The 19,858-nt window shown below is 43.9% G+C and overlaps 1 protein-coding gene across 1 annotated transcript; it reads left to right on the forward strand.

Moving 5' to 3' along the window:
• Positions 1–157: 157 nt before the first annotated feature.
• Aldh8a1 (aldehyde dehydrogenase 8 family member A1) lies at positions 158–19,644 on the forward strand. The gene is made up of 7 exons (XM_021174063.3): positions 158–356; positions 4,000–4,147; positions 5,484–5,639; positions 7,869–8,018; positions 12,122–12,378; positions 14,614–14,775; positions 18,437–19,644. The coding sequence occupies exons 1-7, from the start codon at positions 219–221 to the stop codon at positions 18,887–18,889; spliced, it is 1,464 nt and encodes a 487-aa protein (XP_021029722.1). The 5' UTR covers positions 158–218; the 3' UTR covers positions 18,890–19,644.
• The last annotated feature ends 214 nt before the right edge of the window (positions 19,645–19,858 follow it).

Consider the following 19,858-nt stretch of genomic DNA (forward strand, 5'->3'; position numbering starts at 1 on the left):
GCATATGTAACTTGATGTTAGTTTAATGCAGTGTCCATTTTTCAGAATGGACTATGAGTTGCCTTCAAGAATCAGGAAAGTTCTGAAGAGCAGCGGGTCTCCTCCTCCCAGTGCCGGATATGCAAATGAGGACACTGGGCCTGGGGATGAGATGAGGGTGTCTAAAGTCCTGAGGGCAGTCACAGAGGGCTGCTGTACACAGAGAGCACTTTCCTAATATGGCTGGAAAAAGGGAACTTTTGATGTTGGAGAACTTTATAGGTGGGAAATTTTTGCCCTGTAACTCATATATAGATTCTTACGATCCGTCAACAGGGGAAGTTTATTGCAAAGTTCCAAACAGTGGGAAAGAAGAGGTAAGTCTGTTCACTTGGAAAACTAAAACATATTTACTGTGTTGACAAATTTAGACAACTATTTTCTAAAACTAAAGGGGTGAGGATGAAGGAAAATGTAGCATTTTATAAGGTAATTTATCATATGACTGGACAGGTCTGAGCCGGAATGGCTCTGAGTTTACTATGTTCAAGAGAAAGTTGTTGAAGCCGGGCGTGGTGGCGCATGCCTTTAATCCCAGCACTCGGGAGGCAGAGGCAGGCGGATTTCTGAGTTTGAGGCCAGCCTGGTCTACAAAGTGAGTTCCAGGACAGCCAGGGCTATACAGAGAAACCCTGTCTCGAAAAACCAAAAAAAAAAAAAAAAAAAAAAAAAAAAGAGAAAGTTGTTAGCTGTGGGAACAGTGGTTTTAATGTTTGTAATTCTCAGACAGACTGTAATAGTTATAGAGAACTCTTACAATATGAAATGCATCCTTCTCTCTACAAAGTGCCCACTGACTCTATGGGTTTATAAAAATAAGTCTTGAAAACTTAAATTGGGAACAAAACAAAAGCCCAGTACTTTATTTTAGACCATCATCTGATAGGTCCTCATATCTCTGAGAATACCCAGTCTAATAAAGCCAGTTATTTGAGTAATGAAGCTGAAAATTAAACTCTCATGTCATCTCATTAAACTTAACAACTTAGAAAATGAGGGTTCCTGTTCATTTCTCTTTCCTTTTTCTTTCTTTTCTAGTTATGAAGAATTAAGTCACATGGGGAATTTTGTAAAATGCTTGAGATATATTTGTTGTTGTGAATTATTGCACTGAGAATAAAAAATGTTTGGTGTGCTGAGTGACTGATGTGTGTGTGGTTACCAAATGCAAACTGCCCATTGTTTATTCTTTTCAAGGCACAAACAACTCGATTATAATATAATTCCAATCTTCCTATATAGATATATCTTATATGCCAAGTTTTTTCTTCAAAAATTCAACTGTTTTTCTTCACTGGTAAATTTTAAATCTGTCTTCTAGAGGAGAAAAACAACTTTAGACTCTGTACTAAAGTTTCAGAGTATTGGGTAACTTGTTAGTTACATTGTAACCAGCAATTTTGCTTGCTTCCAATGACCTAAACTGCATGAGACCAAGGCTTCTCTTCTCCATCTCCTGGTGTTTCCAAAGTGAGGAGATGCAGGTGGAGTGTGGTACCAGCTGGCACTTCTTCAGGAAATAGAATAAAACATATTTGCTTTTGCTTTTCCAGTAATATGTATGTTTTATTTTCTCAGCAATCCAGTTTGCAAATATTTTGGGTTCCACAAAAGCTGTGTCTTTGTTGATTTTACAAGATATGTGCCAAATTTTGGGCCTGTGTGAGTGTATGCGTGTGTGTGTGTGTGTGTGTGTGTGTGTGTGTGTGTGTGTGTGTATGCGCACACGTGAGCGCGTGCACTTGCATGCAGTGCAAACTGAAATAGTACAACCTGTGGACTTAATCTGAACCATACAGGAGGGCAAAAAAGCACACAGATGCATTCTGAGTGCATCACGTTTTGGCCACAAGAGGGCATCTGCTATTTACCCTGAGAGCCCCACACTCCCTTTCCAACAGAAGCCTCTATCATGGGTAGGGCGAGGAAACTTATGCTATAACCGTGGTTCTTAACCTGTGGGTCAAGACTCTGATGGAGGTCAGAAGATCTTTTCACAGGGGTTCAGCACTTGGGGTGTAGACTTAGGAGAATTTATTTATAATTCCTTCAATAATTGATGAGTTAGTCACTTTGAGTGCCAGGGACAGCCGTAGGACGTGATCACACAGTGAAGACTTGACTTTATAAACTGTCAGCTCTTAATTAAGAGCTTTGGAAGTTTGACACATCTAGACAACTTTCCTATCCCACACTAGATAAAAAAACAAACAAACAAAAAAAAACCAAAAAAAAAAACAAAAAAAACCCAATATGTTCTTTGGGAAATGGTTGAGAATTCTCCTCTTTTAAAATTAAAATTACTCTTTCCAAAGTACTTGAAGGCTGCATTTTAGATGCCTTGGTAAAGATTGTGCGTGCTCCTCTTCCTGACCCCCAGCTCCTGTCTGTGGATTTGACTCTGAGTTGCAAGTTGAGCATCTGACCTACCTTAGAACTACCTGCTGCTGTGGTGGCAGTGTATGCCCATGCGGGTGTGTGTGTGCGTGTGTGTGTGTGTGTGTGTGTGTGTGTGTGTAGTGGCTGCCTCTCAATCAGTCCCTTTGAGATGTAGCCTTAGCCCCTCCTAGATCCCCATCCAGCCCAACTGGCTCAGGCCGCTGGGCTATAGTTGCTTTATCTGTAAAAGGAAAAGCTGCTCTGGTGAAGGCAGCGAGCTGCACTTCTGTCAGCTCTGCAGCTCTCTCGGTGGTGGAGCTGTAGCTTGCTCCTTTTAGTGCAAAGAAGGATGCAGCAAGCATGTGTCTGCCACAGCTGGCTGGCTACCCTTCACCCAGCAAAGGAGAGCTGGTCACTTGCAGCCTGAGGCTGTAACTATCACTGCTACAAACACCTTTTATTTTAATGGCATGAAAATAAAATGTTCATTTCTCTGGGATAAATTTTGGGGAGGGTGTTACTGACTTGCAGGGGGTGGGTGGGGGGAGAGAGCGTGTGTGTGTGTGTGTGTGTGTGTGTGGCTGACTAAGAGGTTTGGCACTGTCATGTTCTGCCAGAGTGCCCTGCCTTTCTCATTCCCACCAGTAATGGATGAGAGGTCTCCTTTCTTAGCATCCTTCCCAGCATTTGAGATTGCCAGTTTTTTGTTTTGTCCCCCACTTCTTTTTGTGGTTCTGGGAAAACAAACAGAAGGCATTGGGCATGCTAGGAAAATACCACTGAACCACACTCGCAGCCCAGAACACAGTGGCTACTAAGACTGGACATCGTCTCCTGTTCGTATTTACCATGCTTATACATCATTTTGTGAAATAACTTTTGTCTGTTCCCCAATGAAATTGCTGGTGCCTCTGCTATTGTGCACTGAATGCGGCAACTCAGAATCACATGTCAGCTCTCTGATGTACAGGTATTTTTCCCTAGGTCTACAGGATACCCTTTGAAACAGTCATTCTGCCTATGCACAGTCAGTGTAGCCAGGTGAACAGTTGTTCTGATACCCCTAAGCTCCTCCATTCCATCCCTGGTACCCAGGCTGGCTTGCTCACAGGAGCTGGGGTCATTCTCTGGCTTGTCGTTGTACTGCTAGAAGTTCATGCTAGAGTTTGGTCCAGTCTCTCGGTACAGTGGCGTGTGAGCCAGACTGCTACTGGCTCTGAGACTAAATTCCTAAGAGAATCAGTGGAAAGGAAGAAAGGCTTTGCATATGCTTTCACCTGGTCAGCTGCCATTCACTTAGAGCCCATGGTGGCTGTGACTCAGAACTCAGATGGCTGGATTTGCCTGAGGACAGTGGGAGGCAGACAACAAACACCCTTCCTTTGTTTTTAATCCTATTTGTTGGTTCCATGAGCACTGCCGTGTCGTCTGTTTTGTATGTAGTTTAGCACTAGGACATGCTGAATCCTTGAAATTGAGCAGAATGGTCATCATGTTTGAAGCAAGTCATGGACTTTGAATGCTGCCAGTCCCTCAGAAACCACAGTGCTAACGTGACCATCTCTGTTTTGCTTCTCAAAGATTGAAGCTGCCGTGGAGGCTGCCAGAGAGGCCTTCCCTGCCTGGTCATCCCGGAGTCCCCAGGAACGTTCTCTCATCCTGAACAGGCTGGCTGATGTACTGGAGCAGTCTCTGGAGGAGTTAGCTCAGGCAGAATCTAAAGACCAAGGTGACAGGCATCTCTGGCAGGATCTGTCTGCCCTCCAAGATCTTTTACCAACAGGGGTTGGGTTTGAGCACAGGTGTGTCTTACCAGATGCTTATGAAAGCTGATGTACACTGCATAGATATTGGCTCCCAGAGCCCCCATTCCAGGTTGGCAAATAGTCTTCTGCCTTTTAGTCAAATGGATCGCACTTGAGGCAAGTTGGTCATGTCATCCTGTCTGAGGTGTCCAGGCAGCTTACATCCTTGCTTCTCAAGGCAATAGCAGAGATGGAGGCGAAAGCATGAGAGATGCAGAAGGCCAAGCCTTGTGGCTGACATGCTCTGCCCCACTGCAACAAGTCAGGGGCTGATCCCAAAGTGACAAGGTGGGAGAATACACTCTGCCTATTTGGTGGAAGGAGCTACAAAAGTCTACAGCAAAGTATGGACTGGGGAGACAGGAGGACCTAGAGATGGCCATGCAATCCGCTGCTCTAGTCAGAGGCTCCCGAGTACAGACAGTGTGAAGAGCAGCTTGGCTTCTGTGGTGTTTCAGCATTTCAGCCCACATTTTCTCTCCCTCCCAAAGGACAGAGGGATAGCGTGGGCACCCATTAATTTCATAATGTCTTTAGGAAAAACCATGCAGTATTGAAATATGCCTGCCATTAACCAATCTAAAGTTAGGAATCGGGTGACAGTCCCTTAGAGCAGATTTCTTCAAAGTCCGTGTGGTGATGCTTGCCTGACATCGCATTGCTCAGGTTGCTGAGGCAGGAGGATTGTGAATCCTGGTAGCCAGGCTATACAGTGATAGCCTGACTCCCCTTCCCACTCTCCCCACACCTGACCCACACAAAGGAAGGAGGAAAAAGGAAAAGGAAAGGAAAGGAAAGGAAAGGACACTTTTTCTTTTGTTCTTGTTCTTGTGTGGGTGGTTGTACTTCATCACTGAGGGTCACCTGGGAGAAGTTCGAGAAAGGTCCCTCCTACTCCATGCGGAAACCAGCGTCCTGTGCTGTTTCTCAACCGGGCCTTTTGATGGCTTCTGTGTGTTTGGAGGATGTTTAAGGACACACACAGTCATTTTCCAACCCCGTCGTTTCAAAGCTGCTAACGCCCGTGTGCGTGGAACGGCGGCATCTGGTACATTCATGATGAAAGCTTGAGGTGTTCACAGAGACGATCTCGCTCTATTTTAAACCCACCTCCACCTCAACCTCACGCCCAAATATTTCATCGCTTGATCCATGCAAGTGCGGTGAAGAAGTGCCTCGGGCGGGCTGGAAATGAGCGGAGGGTCAGATGACTCCACGTGAAACACACAGGCAACATTTTATGTTGTTCATTTTCCACAGGGAAAACCCTCACGCTGGCAAGGACCATGGACATTCCTCGGTCTGTTCTGAACTTCCGGTTCTTCGCTTCCTCCATCCTGCACCATGTATCGGAGTGCACACAGATGAGCCACATGGGCTGTATGCATTACACCGTTCGCACCCCGGTGGGAATTGGTAGGTGGCATCCCAGGAGAACCTGTATCAGAAAGTTTGGAAAATTCTAGGGGCCAGACTAAGGAAACACAAGGGGTCGGTTTTTCTACTTTTGCTGAAAATTCATTGGCTTTAAAAATGATTTCTAGTTCTAGTTCTAGTTTCTCAATGTGTCAAAGTCTCCCTTTTGCAGAAACTTCATCCTGGGAGATCAAAGCAGGAGGGCATGTCGGGAGTGCTTTCTTGCTTGTAAATAGAATAAGAAAACATCAAATCCAGACAGTGCCACTGTTTAGGCGTCAGGGTTGCATTCTCCGCACACTTCAGAACTCTGAAAACTGGGACGTTCGTTCTCTTTCATCTTTATATGATTCACTAAGATAAAAAAATTGAGTAAATTAGTAAGCTGGCTGTGCTGCGTCATTCCCAGCAATAGGGTAGGAGAGGCAGGAAGATCAGAAGTACAGGGTTATCTATCCTTGGCTGTATAGTGAGTCTGGAGTCAGCCTGGATGACACAAGACCCTGTCTTTAAAAAAAAAAAAAGAACCCAATAAATAAGTATGTGGCCCTTCAAGTAAGGTCAGTTGTCTAGTAAATAAGCATTAACCAAGTTATTATTTTATTTGCCTCATCCTTTAAGTGTCTGAAATGACTAAGTATAATCAGTAGATGTCGCTGGTGTCCTTTAAGCGCCCGAAATGGCTAAATCTAATCAGTAGATATTGCTGCTGTCTTTTAAGTGTCTGAAATAACTATAATCAGCAGATGTCGCTATTTCCCCTGAGAAGAAACACCACCTTTCTTCTCGAATATTCGGATTACAAAAAGAGAGCAAATGAAACATTTCACTCTCTTGATTCTCTGAACCCGCTAGAAATTATTTCCCAAGGCATCATGGGAAGTTTTAATTTACTAAGAAGCGTCTGAACATGTTTTGTTGTGAATATATTTTGTTACTCTGACAGACCAGATTTTTCTATGGGAAATCTAGTACAATAAAATATACTTACTTCCATGGGGCAAAAATATAAAATAGAATAAATCTATTTTTCAATTCATAAGGGAGACCTCATATTTGTGTAGGCTAAGGATAGAAACTGGAAAGTTTGAGAATATTTCATAGAGGGGGCTGAGAGATAGCTCAGTGATTAAGAGTACTGGCTGCTCTTCTAGAGGGTCCTGAATTCAATACCCAGTAACCACATGGCAGCTCACAACCATCTGTAATGGGATCCAATGCCCCTTCTGGCACACAAGTGTACATGCAGATACAGCACTCATATACATAAAATAAATAAATAAATAAACAAACAAACAAATCTTTAAAAAATACTTCAGTGAGATACATTCCATCATTTCCAACTTGTGGTTCAAGATAGCTGTGTATAGGCATAATATACAAAATTGTAAGTTATTTATAACATCATGAGATCCTTTGGGTCATTTGGAGGAGGGGGTTCGAGACAGGGTTTCTTTGTATAGCCCCAGCTGTCCTGTAGACCAGGCTGGCCTCAAACTCAGAAATCTACCTGCCTCTGCCTCCCAAATCCTGGGATTAAAGGCATGCACCACCACTGCCCGGCCCCTTTGGGTCATTTTAAAGTAAACTGATTGCATGGTTCTTGAGTATGAACTTGGTAGATCATAATTTTGTGTCACAAAGTCCAAAGATTGCTATATTGGATTTTATTTTAGACCTCCTCCATTGCCAGGGAGGATTTCCTAGTCTGTATGTCAGAGTCCATCAACGTAGCCATTGGCCAGTCCCTAGTGAAATAGTCACAATTATTTTGTGCCTGTTGAATGCACAATTCAGCAATGTCTGAGCTTTAATGTCTTAGTGTCAGGAGGCAGAGACAGAGGTGGGTGAGCCCAGCAGGAAACAGCAGCTAAACAGCTTAATTCTGCCCTGTGAGAAGGCTTTCTTTAAAAAGGAAAGATCAGGCTACGGGTTTAAATATGCATTCTATTCCGAACACATTGGCAAGCTACTGGCAGCCTTGAGCCCTGCAGTTCATATTGTCTTGGCTCCTAATTATAACTGTAGTTTATGAAGAGGATAGAAAATATATCGACTTTGCTGTTGTATGGGGTGGATTGCTTGCAAGGTGTTTTAGAATAACTTGCCAGGTTGGCTTAAAGTGAAGTTTGGGTTTTCTGAGCAGCACAGAATTGTGTGAGGAATGCCACCCAGCTGTCTGTCTCTGAGGCAGATGGTGAGAGCTGTGCTTTTCTTCTTACCCTGTAGCTGGTTTGATCAGCCCTTGGAATTTACCACTCTACCTGCTGACCTGGAAGATAGCTCCGGCCATCGCTGCTGGGAATACCGTGATAGCCAAGCCCAGTGAGCTGACTTCTGTGACTGCCTGGATGTTTTGTAAACTCTTGGATAAAGCAGGTAACAGGGTGTGGGGACAGGGAGAAGACTCAGAGCTAGGGCAGAACTGTTAGAGGCAATCTTCACCCAAAGCTAAATTGACTCCAGTGCTGTCTTGCCATTTTGTAAGCCTGATGCTTCCTAGGTATGCCTTCATCCACAGCAGGGTTCTCTTCTATCAACCCCATAGGGGTGTCACCATAGAACAGCATCACCCCATAGGCTGAGAGCATTGTAGTAAATATTGCAGGCTTAGAGTTCAAGATAGTATCATCAAGTCACTTTAAATTTAGGTTTGAGCTACCAGTCAGCCTTGGAAGTTGGGTGTTCCTAGAGTTAGTGTAGTGGAACCATGCTTAATAGATTCAGACATTTTCAAGGGGTTTAGATATCCATCCCCAGTTTCTTCCTATTTTGGAACCACACAGAAGTGGATGGGACAGAACTTCTTATCAGTACCCACCATTTGCTCCCCATCCTCTCTCAGCTAACCGTCTAATGTCCACACCTAGGTGGGCTTCCTGGTTTCATGTGGGATATAACTCTCCATTGAGAAGCCTGATGTTGCCCTGGTATTTAAACCCCAACAAGTGATGTTTCTGTCAACATCTTCAGCTTATGAACCCATACAGCTAGGATGGAAAAGATGACTGGGTAGTGGGGAAGGATTTATCAGCCTTCTGTCTGTGTCAGCGTGTGGTGTGCCTACTGACTTTTGACACAGGGGAGGCACTGCTGGGTGCTTCTGCCTCCACAGAATGGAATGTGCAGCAAGGATAAATCTCTCTCTCTCTCTCTCTCTCTCTCTCTCTCTCTCTCTCTCTCTCTGTGTGTGTGTGTGTGTGTGTGTCTCCCTCCCTCCCTCATCATAAGGATTTTCCACTTTCTGTGGTTTGCTTACTATTGCTTTCATTTCCTAGCCGTCACTCCAAGGCAGCCTCCTCTTCTCCCTGGGCTGGCATCACCCAGTCTTCCCCCACTGCTGCTCAAACTGCCCTTGGTTATGCATTGGGATTGGATTGATGTGTGAGTCATACATACGAAATTCTACTTTTCTATAATGCAGGAGAAACCTTGAAGGGCATGAGTGTGAAGGGTAAATCAAAGTGGCAGTATATCCTGGGTGTTTACTCGTGTAGCCTTGAGCATTTCTACAAACGTGATCAATCGTCCTGCAGAACAAAGACATGAAGAAGCAGGCAGCAAATATCTCTCTGGGAATTCCAAATCTCCTTGTTTTCTTAAGGCACCACATCTTATTCCTGGAGAGATTTTACAGTCCTTCCCATGAGTTTTTAACCTGCTCCATTAAGTTTAAAATTCTTTCGCCTTTTCATCAAGCCTTAGTTCTTAAAAGGCTTCATTCTGGTGGGTTCATGTATTCCTGTATTATCTGCTAGCCACTTAACCTAGTTTTATTTGTAATTTCTGTGTGCCAACTAAACTGTTCTTCTCTTGTAACCAGAATCTCTTACAAGCTTAGAGGGCAGATACCTGTACAAACATTTTGTTTCTGCTGCCTCTTAGCACGCTGTCATCAGAACTCAAGGAGTCAGGATGATAACGCATGTGGGAATCAGGTGCTCTGTGGAATGAGCTCGCTGCCTTGGGCTGACACATACACAGTGTTCCCGTGTTTTCTCTCAGCTTCTGTTAGAACATCACAGTAAGCATTAGACACAACTCAGTTCATTTTACCATTCAGAATTTATTAACATTACTCGACCCCCCTTATACCTTTACTCTACTGACTACCCAATGATATGGCCCGCTGCTGGAGCTCAGGGCCTCAAGGGATGGTGGGAAGCATGGCCTTGCTTTTACCCTGCCAGTGGCTGTCCTTCTAGAATCTTCTTTGTTCTGAGGACCGAGTTCTTCTACATGGTACATGGAGCTCTTCTGTCTATGAATATGAACGAATATTAATCTAAACTAGACTCAATAAACTCATACAGTGAATATAGAGGCTGAGGGCTTAGGTGTGACACTGACAGATTCATCACAACATTGACGTCCCACCTGTCTCCTTTAAGGAGCTGCTTGGTGGTGACGGCATGGGGCGAGGGGGTCTTCACCATCCCCTCAAAGTGACCAGGCTTATGGTGCGGCTCAGTAGAAGTGAGTTCTGGATAATACTGGGTTGTTAATGTGAAAGCATCATTTATACTTTAAGGTCCCATCCTTGAAGATTTGGTTTGATTTGAAGAGAGATGCCTAACTGGGGGAAGGAGAGGAGACAGGAGCTGCGGACTGTTCCAAAAGCTTCTCACACAGGATTTCTGCACCTGCTCTAGTCGCCTGAGGAAACAGAGGGACCTCCTAGATGCAAATACAATGAGACCATGTCAGGCTTCTCCATTTCTAAACTTGTTTCTGTGCGGATGCTGACTGCTAAGCACAGGTCGGTGCACTCAGCCGCTAACATTCGTTAACCTGCTCTGACCAGACTGCTGATTATCATTTAGCTTTACTTCGCCACATTTCTCACCAGAAAAGCAAGCTAATAATCAATAGTGAGTACCTTACAGGGTTGTGAGGCCAGAAACCCATCTGTAATCTCCCCTTATAAGGGAGGGATGTGTTTCCAGATTGTGAGTAGACACCTGAAACGGTGGATGGCTTTGGTCTCTCTGTGTGCCTTTTTTTATATATGCATATATACCCATGGTAAAGTTTAATTTATAAATTGGGCATTATGAAAAATTAATAATAGAATAGAAAAGGCCTAACAATGTACTATAATAAAACATGATGTGCAAGTGGTCATTTTCTCCAAATGAAAAGACAAATATTTCAAATGATAAGTGACTTTGGGTAATGGAAACCATAGAAAACAGAGGATGACCACACATTACCTGTAGCAATAGCTATGCTCACAAAGCAGCCAGCGTGTGTCAGCATTTACTGATGGCTCACGGCATACAACGGGGAAGAAGATTCAGATAGTTCTTCTGCACTTGGTGCCCAATGTAGAGAAGTAGATTCATGGTTGGGGAGATATCTTAGTAAGTTACGTGCTTATCTCATAGCGAGAGGATCTGAATTCAGTCTGTACAGCCCAGGGAACAGAGTCAGGTGTGGAGGTACACACACAGGAGAAATCCGGGTGCCAGGAACAGGGGATCCCTGTGTGTGTGCATGCATGCATGTGTGCATGTGTGCATGCCTGTTGATCTCAGATACTTAGAGGCAGCCAGTGTAGCTCACTGCAGGAGCTCAGGCTAATGAGAGGCTCTGTCTCCAAAAGGATGGCTTCTGAGGAATGCACTGAGCCTCTCGATACATGTGCATTCACATGAATACACACTCAGACACATTGGCACACACATGTGTATCCACATGCATTCACATGAATACACACTCAGACATATGTGCACACACATAGGTATCCACATGCATTCGCATAAATACACACTCAGACACATGTACACACACATGCACAGTCACATGAATACATAGACACATGCAAACAACACATATGCACATACCCTAAAGAATTTAATCCTGCAAACATGTAAATTTGGGTCTAAAGGGTCTTGCAGTAGAATAGATTGAGGCACTGGTTTTTGTATGATCTTGGTATTTGTCACTTGATCTTGGTTGCAGCAATGCTGTATATAACCAAGGGCACAGGATCTTGAGTCAAAATCACCCCCTCTGGGAAGCCTACTCTTGCTTCTCTCAGCCAGGAGAGTTGATCTCTTCACATTTCTGCAGATTCAAATATCTACTTACTTAACAAAGTCACCTTGGTCTACAACTTCTAGGTATCCAGTTGGAGCCAGTCCCCGCTCCACATGAGGTTTGGTCTGCCCAATGGTACTTCTACATTAGCCCCAAGGGCTTAGTCAGTGTCAGAGTTTCTTAGAATGTCCCCACTCTGCATCTTTCCAGGCCAAAGCACCCAGAAAACCCCAGCAGGTGGATTCTATAAGCAGAGGTGACTTTGTAGATTGGCTTTGTTATTAACTTGAGCTTGTCGTAAAACCTCCAGGTGCAGTCACACCAGCCCACCCCACCCCCACGTACCAGCTTTTGGACTCCCAGAGGAGAGTCTGCACGCCACTTCCAGTATCCTGGTAACCCTGGGAGAATTCCTACCACTGGTTTCATTTCCCATCCAGGTGTCCCACCAGGTGTGATCAATATTGTGTTTGGAACAGGGCCGAGGGTTGGTGAAGCCCTTGTGTCTCACCCCGAGGTGCCCTTGATCTCGTTCACCGGGAGCCAGCCCACAGCTGAGCGGATTACCCAGCTCAGTGCCCCCCACTGCAAGAAGCTCTCCCTGGAGCTGGGAGGCAAGAATCCTGCTATCATCTTTGAGGATGCCAACCTGGAGGAGTGTATCCCGGCAACCGTTAGGTCCAGCTTTGCTAACCAGGTATGAGTCCGGCTTATTAAGGCCCTGTCCGGTTGGATCTATTTTATCACAGTGCAAAGCCCAGGGGGGTTGACAGTGGTCTGTTATTTTTCTAAAAGTGGAATCAATGACAGAGCTACTCTGGCTGCGGGGAGCGCCTGGTATGGTCATGGAGCCTTTCTGTCAAGTTCCTCATCTTAAGTTACACAAGTTTTATCCAGTGCCAGCATGGTGGAACCATCGACTTCGTTACTCCCGGCTGCTGCATTTATTTATTCACGCAGCTGCCTGGCTCTTCCCTGCAGTCATGCATCCGACTGGCAGTAAATTTTCTTCTCTCCCAGAACTATTCCTGATGCCTGCACAAGTTCCCATTCCCTGTAACATTCTGAGCTTGGAATGACAGAGAACTTCAGGACATCTTTGCATCTCCTATTATTATCACATCAGAGGTGTTTCTGTGGGCTCTGTTTATTCAGGTTCTTCAAAGGCACAGCCTCTTCGAGGATTAAGAATACTAGACCAGATTAACTGAACAGCAGCTTCCCACAGATGGGAACAAGGTCTCTATTTCTTTACCGTTATAATCAATTGAACAATGCCACGTTCCAAAGGGATTCTGTGAACGTTTAGTAAGAAACGTGGCTTTTAATTAATATTTTCATGAAAATTGAAATGATGGTTATTTCCTTTACCATAATTTCCAAAGAAGAGGGCTAGAAATGTATTGTTTGGGTATTGATAGACAAGTCCGTGTTATAACACAAATGATTTCATCATCAAACTGAGCAGATATCAGTAAACCACTAAACTACCTGTACCCGGGCTTCAGGACAGCGAGAGGGACAAACTCTGAGAGCTGAAGTGAACGAAACTCAGTTGACACATTGTGTAAGGTAGCCATATGCTAAGCAAGGAGATGCTCATCTACCAGGATTCTTTTAGGATTTGGGTTGGCCCATCAAACCTTTCTTTGGGGGATGATGTTTTAAGGTATAAATGAAATAAAAGGGATGTTCAAGCCAAGATGGATTTTAAGCAAACTATCGATCTTGCTTTGTTTGCTTAGCTGATTGATGAGTTCCAGACAGAACATATTCCTCTTAATTGAAGATGATTGGTTTCGAGCGAGGTAGGGGTGAACTCCCAGGGTGGCCTTGAGCATCTATTAATTCAAAACTCCATTTTCTAATCATGGACTGAGAATACTCACACACCACAAAGCTTTCATGGAGAAAATATCCAAATCAGGGCCTGCAATGGCATGGAGATTCGGTGCATGAGGCTTTCTTGGGAGTCATCGTTTCTGAGCTCAGTGTGACCTACATTTTCCTAGCACTAAATGATGAAATTTGTTAGAACTATTCTCTCCACCACGTCCTTCTTTTGCATAAGGAACTTATGCAAATGAATCCAACAGGTGTTTGCCCATCTTCCAAGTCACACAGGCAGATGGTTCTCATAGTTGTCCTGTTGGAGAAAGAATTCATTATCTCAGAACATTAACCGCTTGTTTTGGACACTAAGCCTTTGTATAAATACCAAGATAATTAGAATCATTCTGTTGCCTAGAATTACTGTGAACATTAAATATAGACGCGATGAAATGTTATCAATATCTGTGCATCCATACACATTCACAGTTTGCTTTGAAATGTTTAGATGTGGCTCATAAACTACTTAATGTTATATTTAAATGGCAGTTAGGATTATTTTTCTCTCCAAAACCTAGCAGGACCTTTCCCCTGGTCATTCAGCATCTCTGTTTATATGCCTAGTGGGCATCAGGATTGAACATACACAGCATGAAGTCTTGATCCGCCCTCTCTCTCCACCCACTGGAAAAGTGTCTCTTCTAGTATTCCATCCAAAGTGGAACAGGGCCTAAAGCTTGGGTCAACCCTGCTATGTCTTTCTCTTTTCCCTCATGTTAACCACAAGTCCCTTCAAATAGGCACTCTGTAAATATCCCCCATGAATTTTTTCATTGAAATTCTTAATTTTATCATTTGCCTAATGTTCTTCTATTGTTTTGATAACTCTGTGAAGTCATATGGTGTAGTGAATGTTTATTTATTTTTTGTCTGTCTTCCTTTGAGATTATGTGTTCTGTGTGGTAGGGACTAGTCCTGTTGACAGCTGGATCTCATTGCCTGGACCAGTGCCTGGTACACGGCAGGTGATCAAAACTATGCAGGCATCTATCTGTGAAGAATGTCCCCAACATCATCATTTTCTTCCCTTCCCTTTTGACAGGGGGAGATCTGCCTTTGTACCAGCAGAATCTTTGTCCAGAGAAGCATCTACAGTGAATTTCTGAAGAGGTTTGTGGAAGCTACCAGAAAGTGGAAAGTTGGTATTCCTTCTGATCCATCAGCCAACATGGGTGCTTTGATAAGCAAAGCACATTTGGAGAAAGTAAGTGAATCTCTGCCATCTACATTCCAGAAAGCTCTTAAGTAAAGAGAAACGGAGAGGCTTTGTGTGGTGGCTCACACCTTTGACCCCAGCATTCAGGAGGCAGAGGCAGGTGGAGCTCTGTGAGTTCAAGGCTAGCCTGGTCTACATAGTGAGTTTTAGAACAGCCAGAGCTACATAGTGAGACCCTGTCTCAAACAAAACAAAACAAAACAAAAAACAAAACAAAAAAACAAAAAACAAAAAAAAACCAAAAAAACCCAACCAACCAAACAAACAAACAAACAAAAAACCAAGAGAGAAATGTAGAGAGAGACAGAAAGAAAGAGGGAGAGAAGCAGAAATGGAGTGGGGGTGGAACTCAGGTCTTGGAAAAGTCACTCAGAGGGATTAGGTCTGAATTTGGATTCTAGGACCCACATTGAGAAGCTCCAAATGCTTGTAACTCTAGCTCCCAGGGATCAACACCCACTTCTGACATCCATGGGCACACACACACACACACACACACACACACACACACATACGTACACATGCACAAATAAATAGAATAAATCAAATCTTAAAGAGAAGCTCGGGATAAGCAGAATACTATGTATCAGACCTTGAGATATTACTATTTTTGAGAAATTATCGGGTATGGGACACTTTCTCGTGTGCTTGTTCCTATTCTCCCCATCCGTAAGCAAATGGTTCCTTCTGAAAGAGAGCTTTCCAGCCTAGCCTAACTACACTGCCCGGAGCTCCCCCAAGTCTCCAGTGCCTACTTTTTCTCACGTTTCTTGTTTTACATTGTTTGAATGTGTGAGAGTTTTGCCTGCAGGTGGGCCTGTGCACTGTGGATATGCATGTAGCCCAAGGAGGTCAGAAGAAGGCACTGGATAGTAGACATGGTAGTGAGCCATTACGTGGGTGCTGGGAACTGAGTCCAGGTCCTTGTCCAGATCCTTGGCCAGGATCACATGCTCCTGACCACCGAGCCGTCTCTCTAGCTCGCTCCATGATTCTCAACACTGCCTAATGCACAGTGTGCACTTCTTCTCTTACTCACCATCTCCCCCTAAGCAGAGAGTAGTCAGGTTTATGTACTGTTGTGTCCCGAGACTTTAGAAAGTCACCAGAAATACAGCAGTTGTCAGTATTCATTGGAAGAATCGTGGTGACACTATATTCTGGGTTTCAGAACTGTGTTCAGAACATTAAACTCAAGGTACCTAGTTTCTTTTAAAAATTCTCTTTGGTGCTTGGCTTAAAGTACTTGGAACTGGGTCTAAACATACAGGTTCTGGACATCTCCCTTGCTGGCATGAATCAGCATAGACTCCAAATGGAAAACAAACTCCATTACCCAGCCTCTGTTCAGAAAAGTACTTGCATCATTGTCTCCGAGTCACTGGGTTAGCTTATGGCATAATTTATTTTACATTATAATCAGCTACACTACATTACCTACATTTGTTTTTAGAGTATAATCAGTAATAAGACTGAAAATTAGAGATTTCTATTTCTTCTTCTTCTTCTTTTCTTCTTCTTCTCCTCCTCCTCCTCCTCTTCCTTCTCCTTCTCCCTCTCTTTCTCCTCCTTCCTTCTCTCCTTCTCCCCTTCCTTTCTCCTTCTCCTCCTCCTCCCTCTTCTTCCTCTTCTTCCTCCTCCTCCTCCTCCTCTTTCTTCTTCCTCTTCTTCTTCTTCTTCTTCCCTTATTAAGTCTTTGAGGAATTAACATAGTATATTTTGATCAGATTCACCATGCCCCCAATTCCTCCAAGTTCCATCCCCATTCCATACTCACCCAAATTTGTTTCAGGTTTTACCACATCAAGTCCTGTGTATCGCCTATGTATTCTTGGGTGTATGGCTGTCCACTGGAATGTGGCCAATCTCTCCAAGCAGCTGTCAGCTACCTACAGCTACTCCGCTAAGGGAGGGAACCTCATGCCTACTTCTCTCTCAATGCTGAAATTTTATCTGTCTTGAGCTTGTGCAGGTCTTTTGTGTGCTGTCACAGTTGCTATAAGTTCATATGTGCAGTTGCCTTATGCCACCCAGAAAACACTATTTCTGTGTGGTCATCTACTGGTTCTGCCTGCCTTTCATAGTCTTTCTGCTCTCTTCTTCTGCAAAGATCCCCAAGGAGATGGTGTGATAGAGATGTCCCATTTATGGCTTAGTACTCTTCAGTTTCTTTTCTTCTCTTTTTATTAGATATTTTCTTTATCCACATTTCAAATGTTATCCCCTTTCCTGGTTTCCCTTCTGACAACCCCTATCCCATCCCCCGTCCCCCCGCTCACCATCCCACCCACTCTCCCTTCCCTGTTCTGGTATTCCCCTACACTGGGACATTGAGCCTTCTCAGGACCAAGGGTCTCTCCTCCCATTGATGTCCAACCAAAGAGTACACATGGAAGGACCCACGGCTCCAGCTGCATATGTAGCAGACGACGGCCTTGTTTCACTCACTCTTCAGTTTCTTATTGTCTGCACCTTGACGAGTTGTGGATCTATGTGTTAATTATCATCATCTTAGGGGGTAAAAAGCTTTTCTGATGAGGGTTGAGAAATCTACTAATCTATGGTATAACAATAAATCATTAAGAGTCAGTTTAATATGTCTCCTTAACAAAATAATAGTTGTAGATTGTCCTCTAGGGCCCATGGCCTGTTGAGTCACAGATTCTTGACGCCTGATAATGGTACCAGATAAGGATTCCTTTTTTTTTTTTTTTTGTGGAGCAGACCTTAAATCCAACCAGAAGACAATTTATTGATCCCATGATATTTATGCTAATACTGGACCAATGCACATATCTGTCTGTGTACACCATTATTGTAGCTTGCAGGGTTCACATCCGGATAATTGTGATAATTATCTTTTTCCTCTTGAAATGTGCATAGTACCTTCCATGACTATGAAAGCTAGTCAGTAGGGATGATGTTTGCACATCAATAACAGCTTCATTCCTCCATGTTCTGTGATTCAAGTATGTTGATGTTTTCAGTAACATCATGTTCTAGAGGGTAAGCAAGAGCAAAGGCAATAGTCTGTAATATGAGAACTCGCTGGCTAATAGCTCTAATAGGTGTAATCCATTCCTGGCACTGGATGTTTTACTTGTTAGCCTGGGGTGTCTAATAAGGGCATTGCCACCCTATTATAGGGCATATTCCAACTTCTTACAATGAAAACACTTCTGTCCCTTGCAAAATGCACACACACACACACACACACACACAGATATACACATGCACAACTCACACACGGGTGCACACACACACGTATACACACAGAGTTTTGCACCTAACTACAGGGTATGCCTGAATGTGAATTAAGCGTTGTTGTTTACTAGTTGCATGGATCCTATTATACTTTTCGAGGCACATTGATAAGGTGAACAACTTGGAGATGAAAAAAAAAAAAACCATAGAGTTACAAGTGACATACATAAAATCACTTACATTAGTGCCTGGTACTGAGGCATGAAATAATCTGCAACCTTTCCCAGAAGGGAGGAATATGCAAACTCTGGTGGAAACTGCTCGGCCTTAAGCTTTGCTGTTGTGGTAAGATAACCCCAAATCCCTTAGCATTGACCTTACTCTGCTGATGTGTGTGAAACACCCAACAGTAAGAGGTTTGTAATTATGGTTTTCACTCCCCCAGGTCAGAAGTTATGTCTTGAAAGCTCAGACTGAGGGTGCCCGGATTCTCTGTGGTGAGGGTGTGGACCAGCTGAGCCTTCCACTCAGGAACCAGGCAGGCTACTTCATGCTTCCCACGGTGATAACAGACATTAAGGATGAGTCCTGCTGCATGACGGAAGAGATTTTTGGTCCAGTGACGTGTGTTGTCCCTTTTGATAGTGAAGAGGAAGTGACTACAAGAGCTAACAGTGTTAGGTACGGGCTGGCAGCCACAGTGTGGTCCAAGGATGTGGGGCGCATCCACAGGGTAGCTAAGAAGCTTCAGTCGGGGCTGGTCTGGACCAACTGCTGGCTCATCAGGGAGCTGAACCTGCCCTTTGGAGGGATGAAGAGCTCTGGAATAGGAAGAGAAGGAGCCAAGGACTCATATGACTTCTTTACTGAAATAAAAACCATTACTATTAAATACTGACCCTACCATCCTACAGCTGCTGTGGTTGATGCCTGCCAGCAGAGAATCGCTCGTCAGTGCAGTCAACAGAGATCCTAGGACATGTTCAGTCATGCCGCTGCTTGCCAGGAGACTGGCTCTCAATGATCACTGATGGCATTTTTACCGGCTTGTGAAGGAAAAAAAAAAAGGCAGTTTTTATGAATTTTTGAAAACCTGCCCAAATCAGGTGTTTTTATTTGCAAATACACAGTAAAAACAAAACAAAGGCCTGGGAGATGGCTCAGTGGGTAGCATGCTTGTTGTATGAGCACAAGACCCTGAGCTCAGATCCCAGCATCAGTGCAAAAGACTGACCTGGTGGTATATAACACAACACAGCACACACACACACACACACACACACACACACACACACACAGCAGCAGCAGCAGCAGCAACAACAACAAGAAGCCTGAAGAAAAACAATGCACCATCAATTTCTCCCTTGACAAAGCTTTGAAGATGAACCTCTCAGCCCCATAGCCACTACCCAACTTCAACTGCTAATTGGCTGAGCCCTTCATATCGGGAAGTGATGGTTGTCTGAAGAGCTTGTGAGCGTCACACACGATAGATCTTACTAAATATGTCTGATACAAGTAAGGGAAAACACGGTAGTTATTATTTTTTAGAGGTTAACTCGGAACACAAAACATAGTCTGGTCCATTTTCACTGTCAAGTCTAGTCAACTCTAATTCTTCAAAGAAGCAATAAATTGTTCACCAGTATGGCATATGCCTTGAGCTGTCCATTACTCTCCTTACCCTCATTCTCTTAAAAGTACACTTTTATTAATAAAAATACGTCCAATGCCCCATTGCCCATATCCTCTGAATACAGTGTGGAAAATGTTGAAGTTTACAGAAGTCCCATAGCAGCTTCAGGGCTCCACAGAAGGTATGGGGCAGAGGTGGGATTAGAACCTCAGATTCTACAGCTCAGGATTT

Source organism: Mus caroli, unplaced genomic scaffold (genome assembly GCF_978045245.1).
Source record: "Mus caroli unplaced genomic scaffold, Mus_caroli_1 scaffold_9, whole genome shotgun sequence".
Classification (NCBI taxonomy): domain Eukaryota; kingdom Metazoa; phylum Chordata; class Mammalia; order Rodentia; family Muridae; genus Mus; species Mus caroli.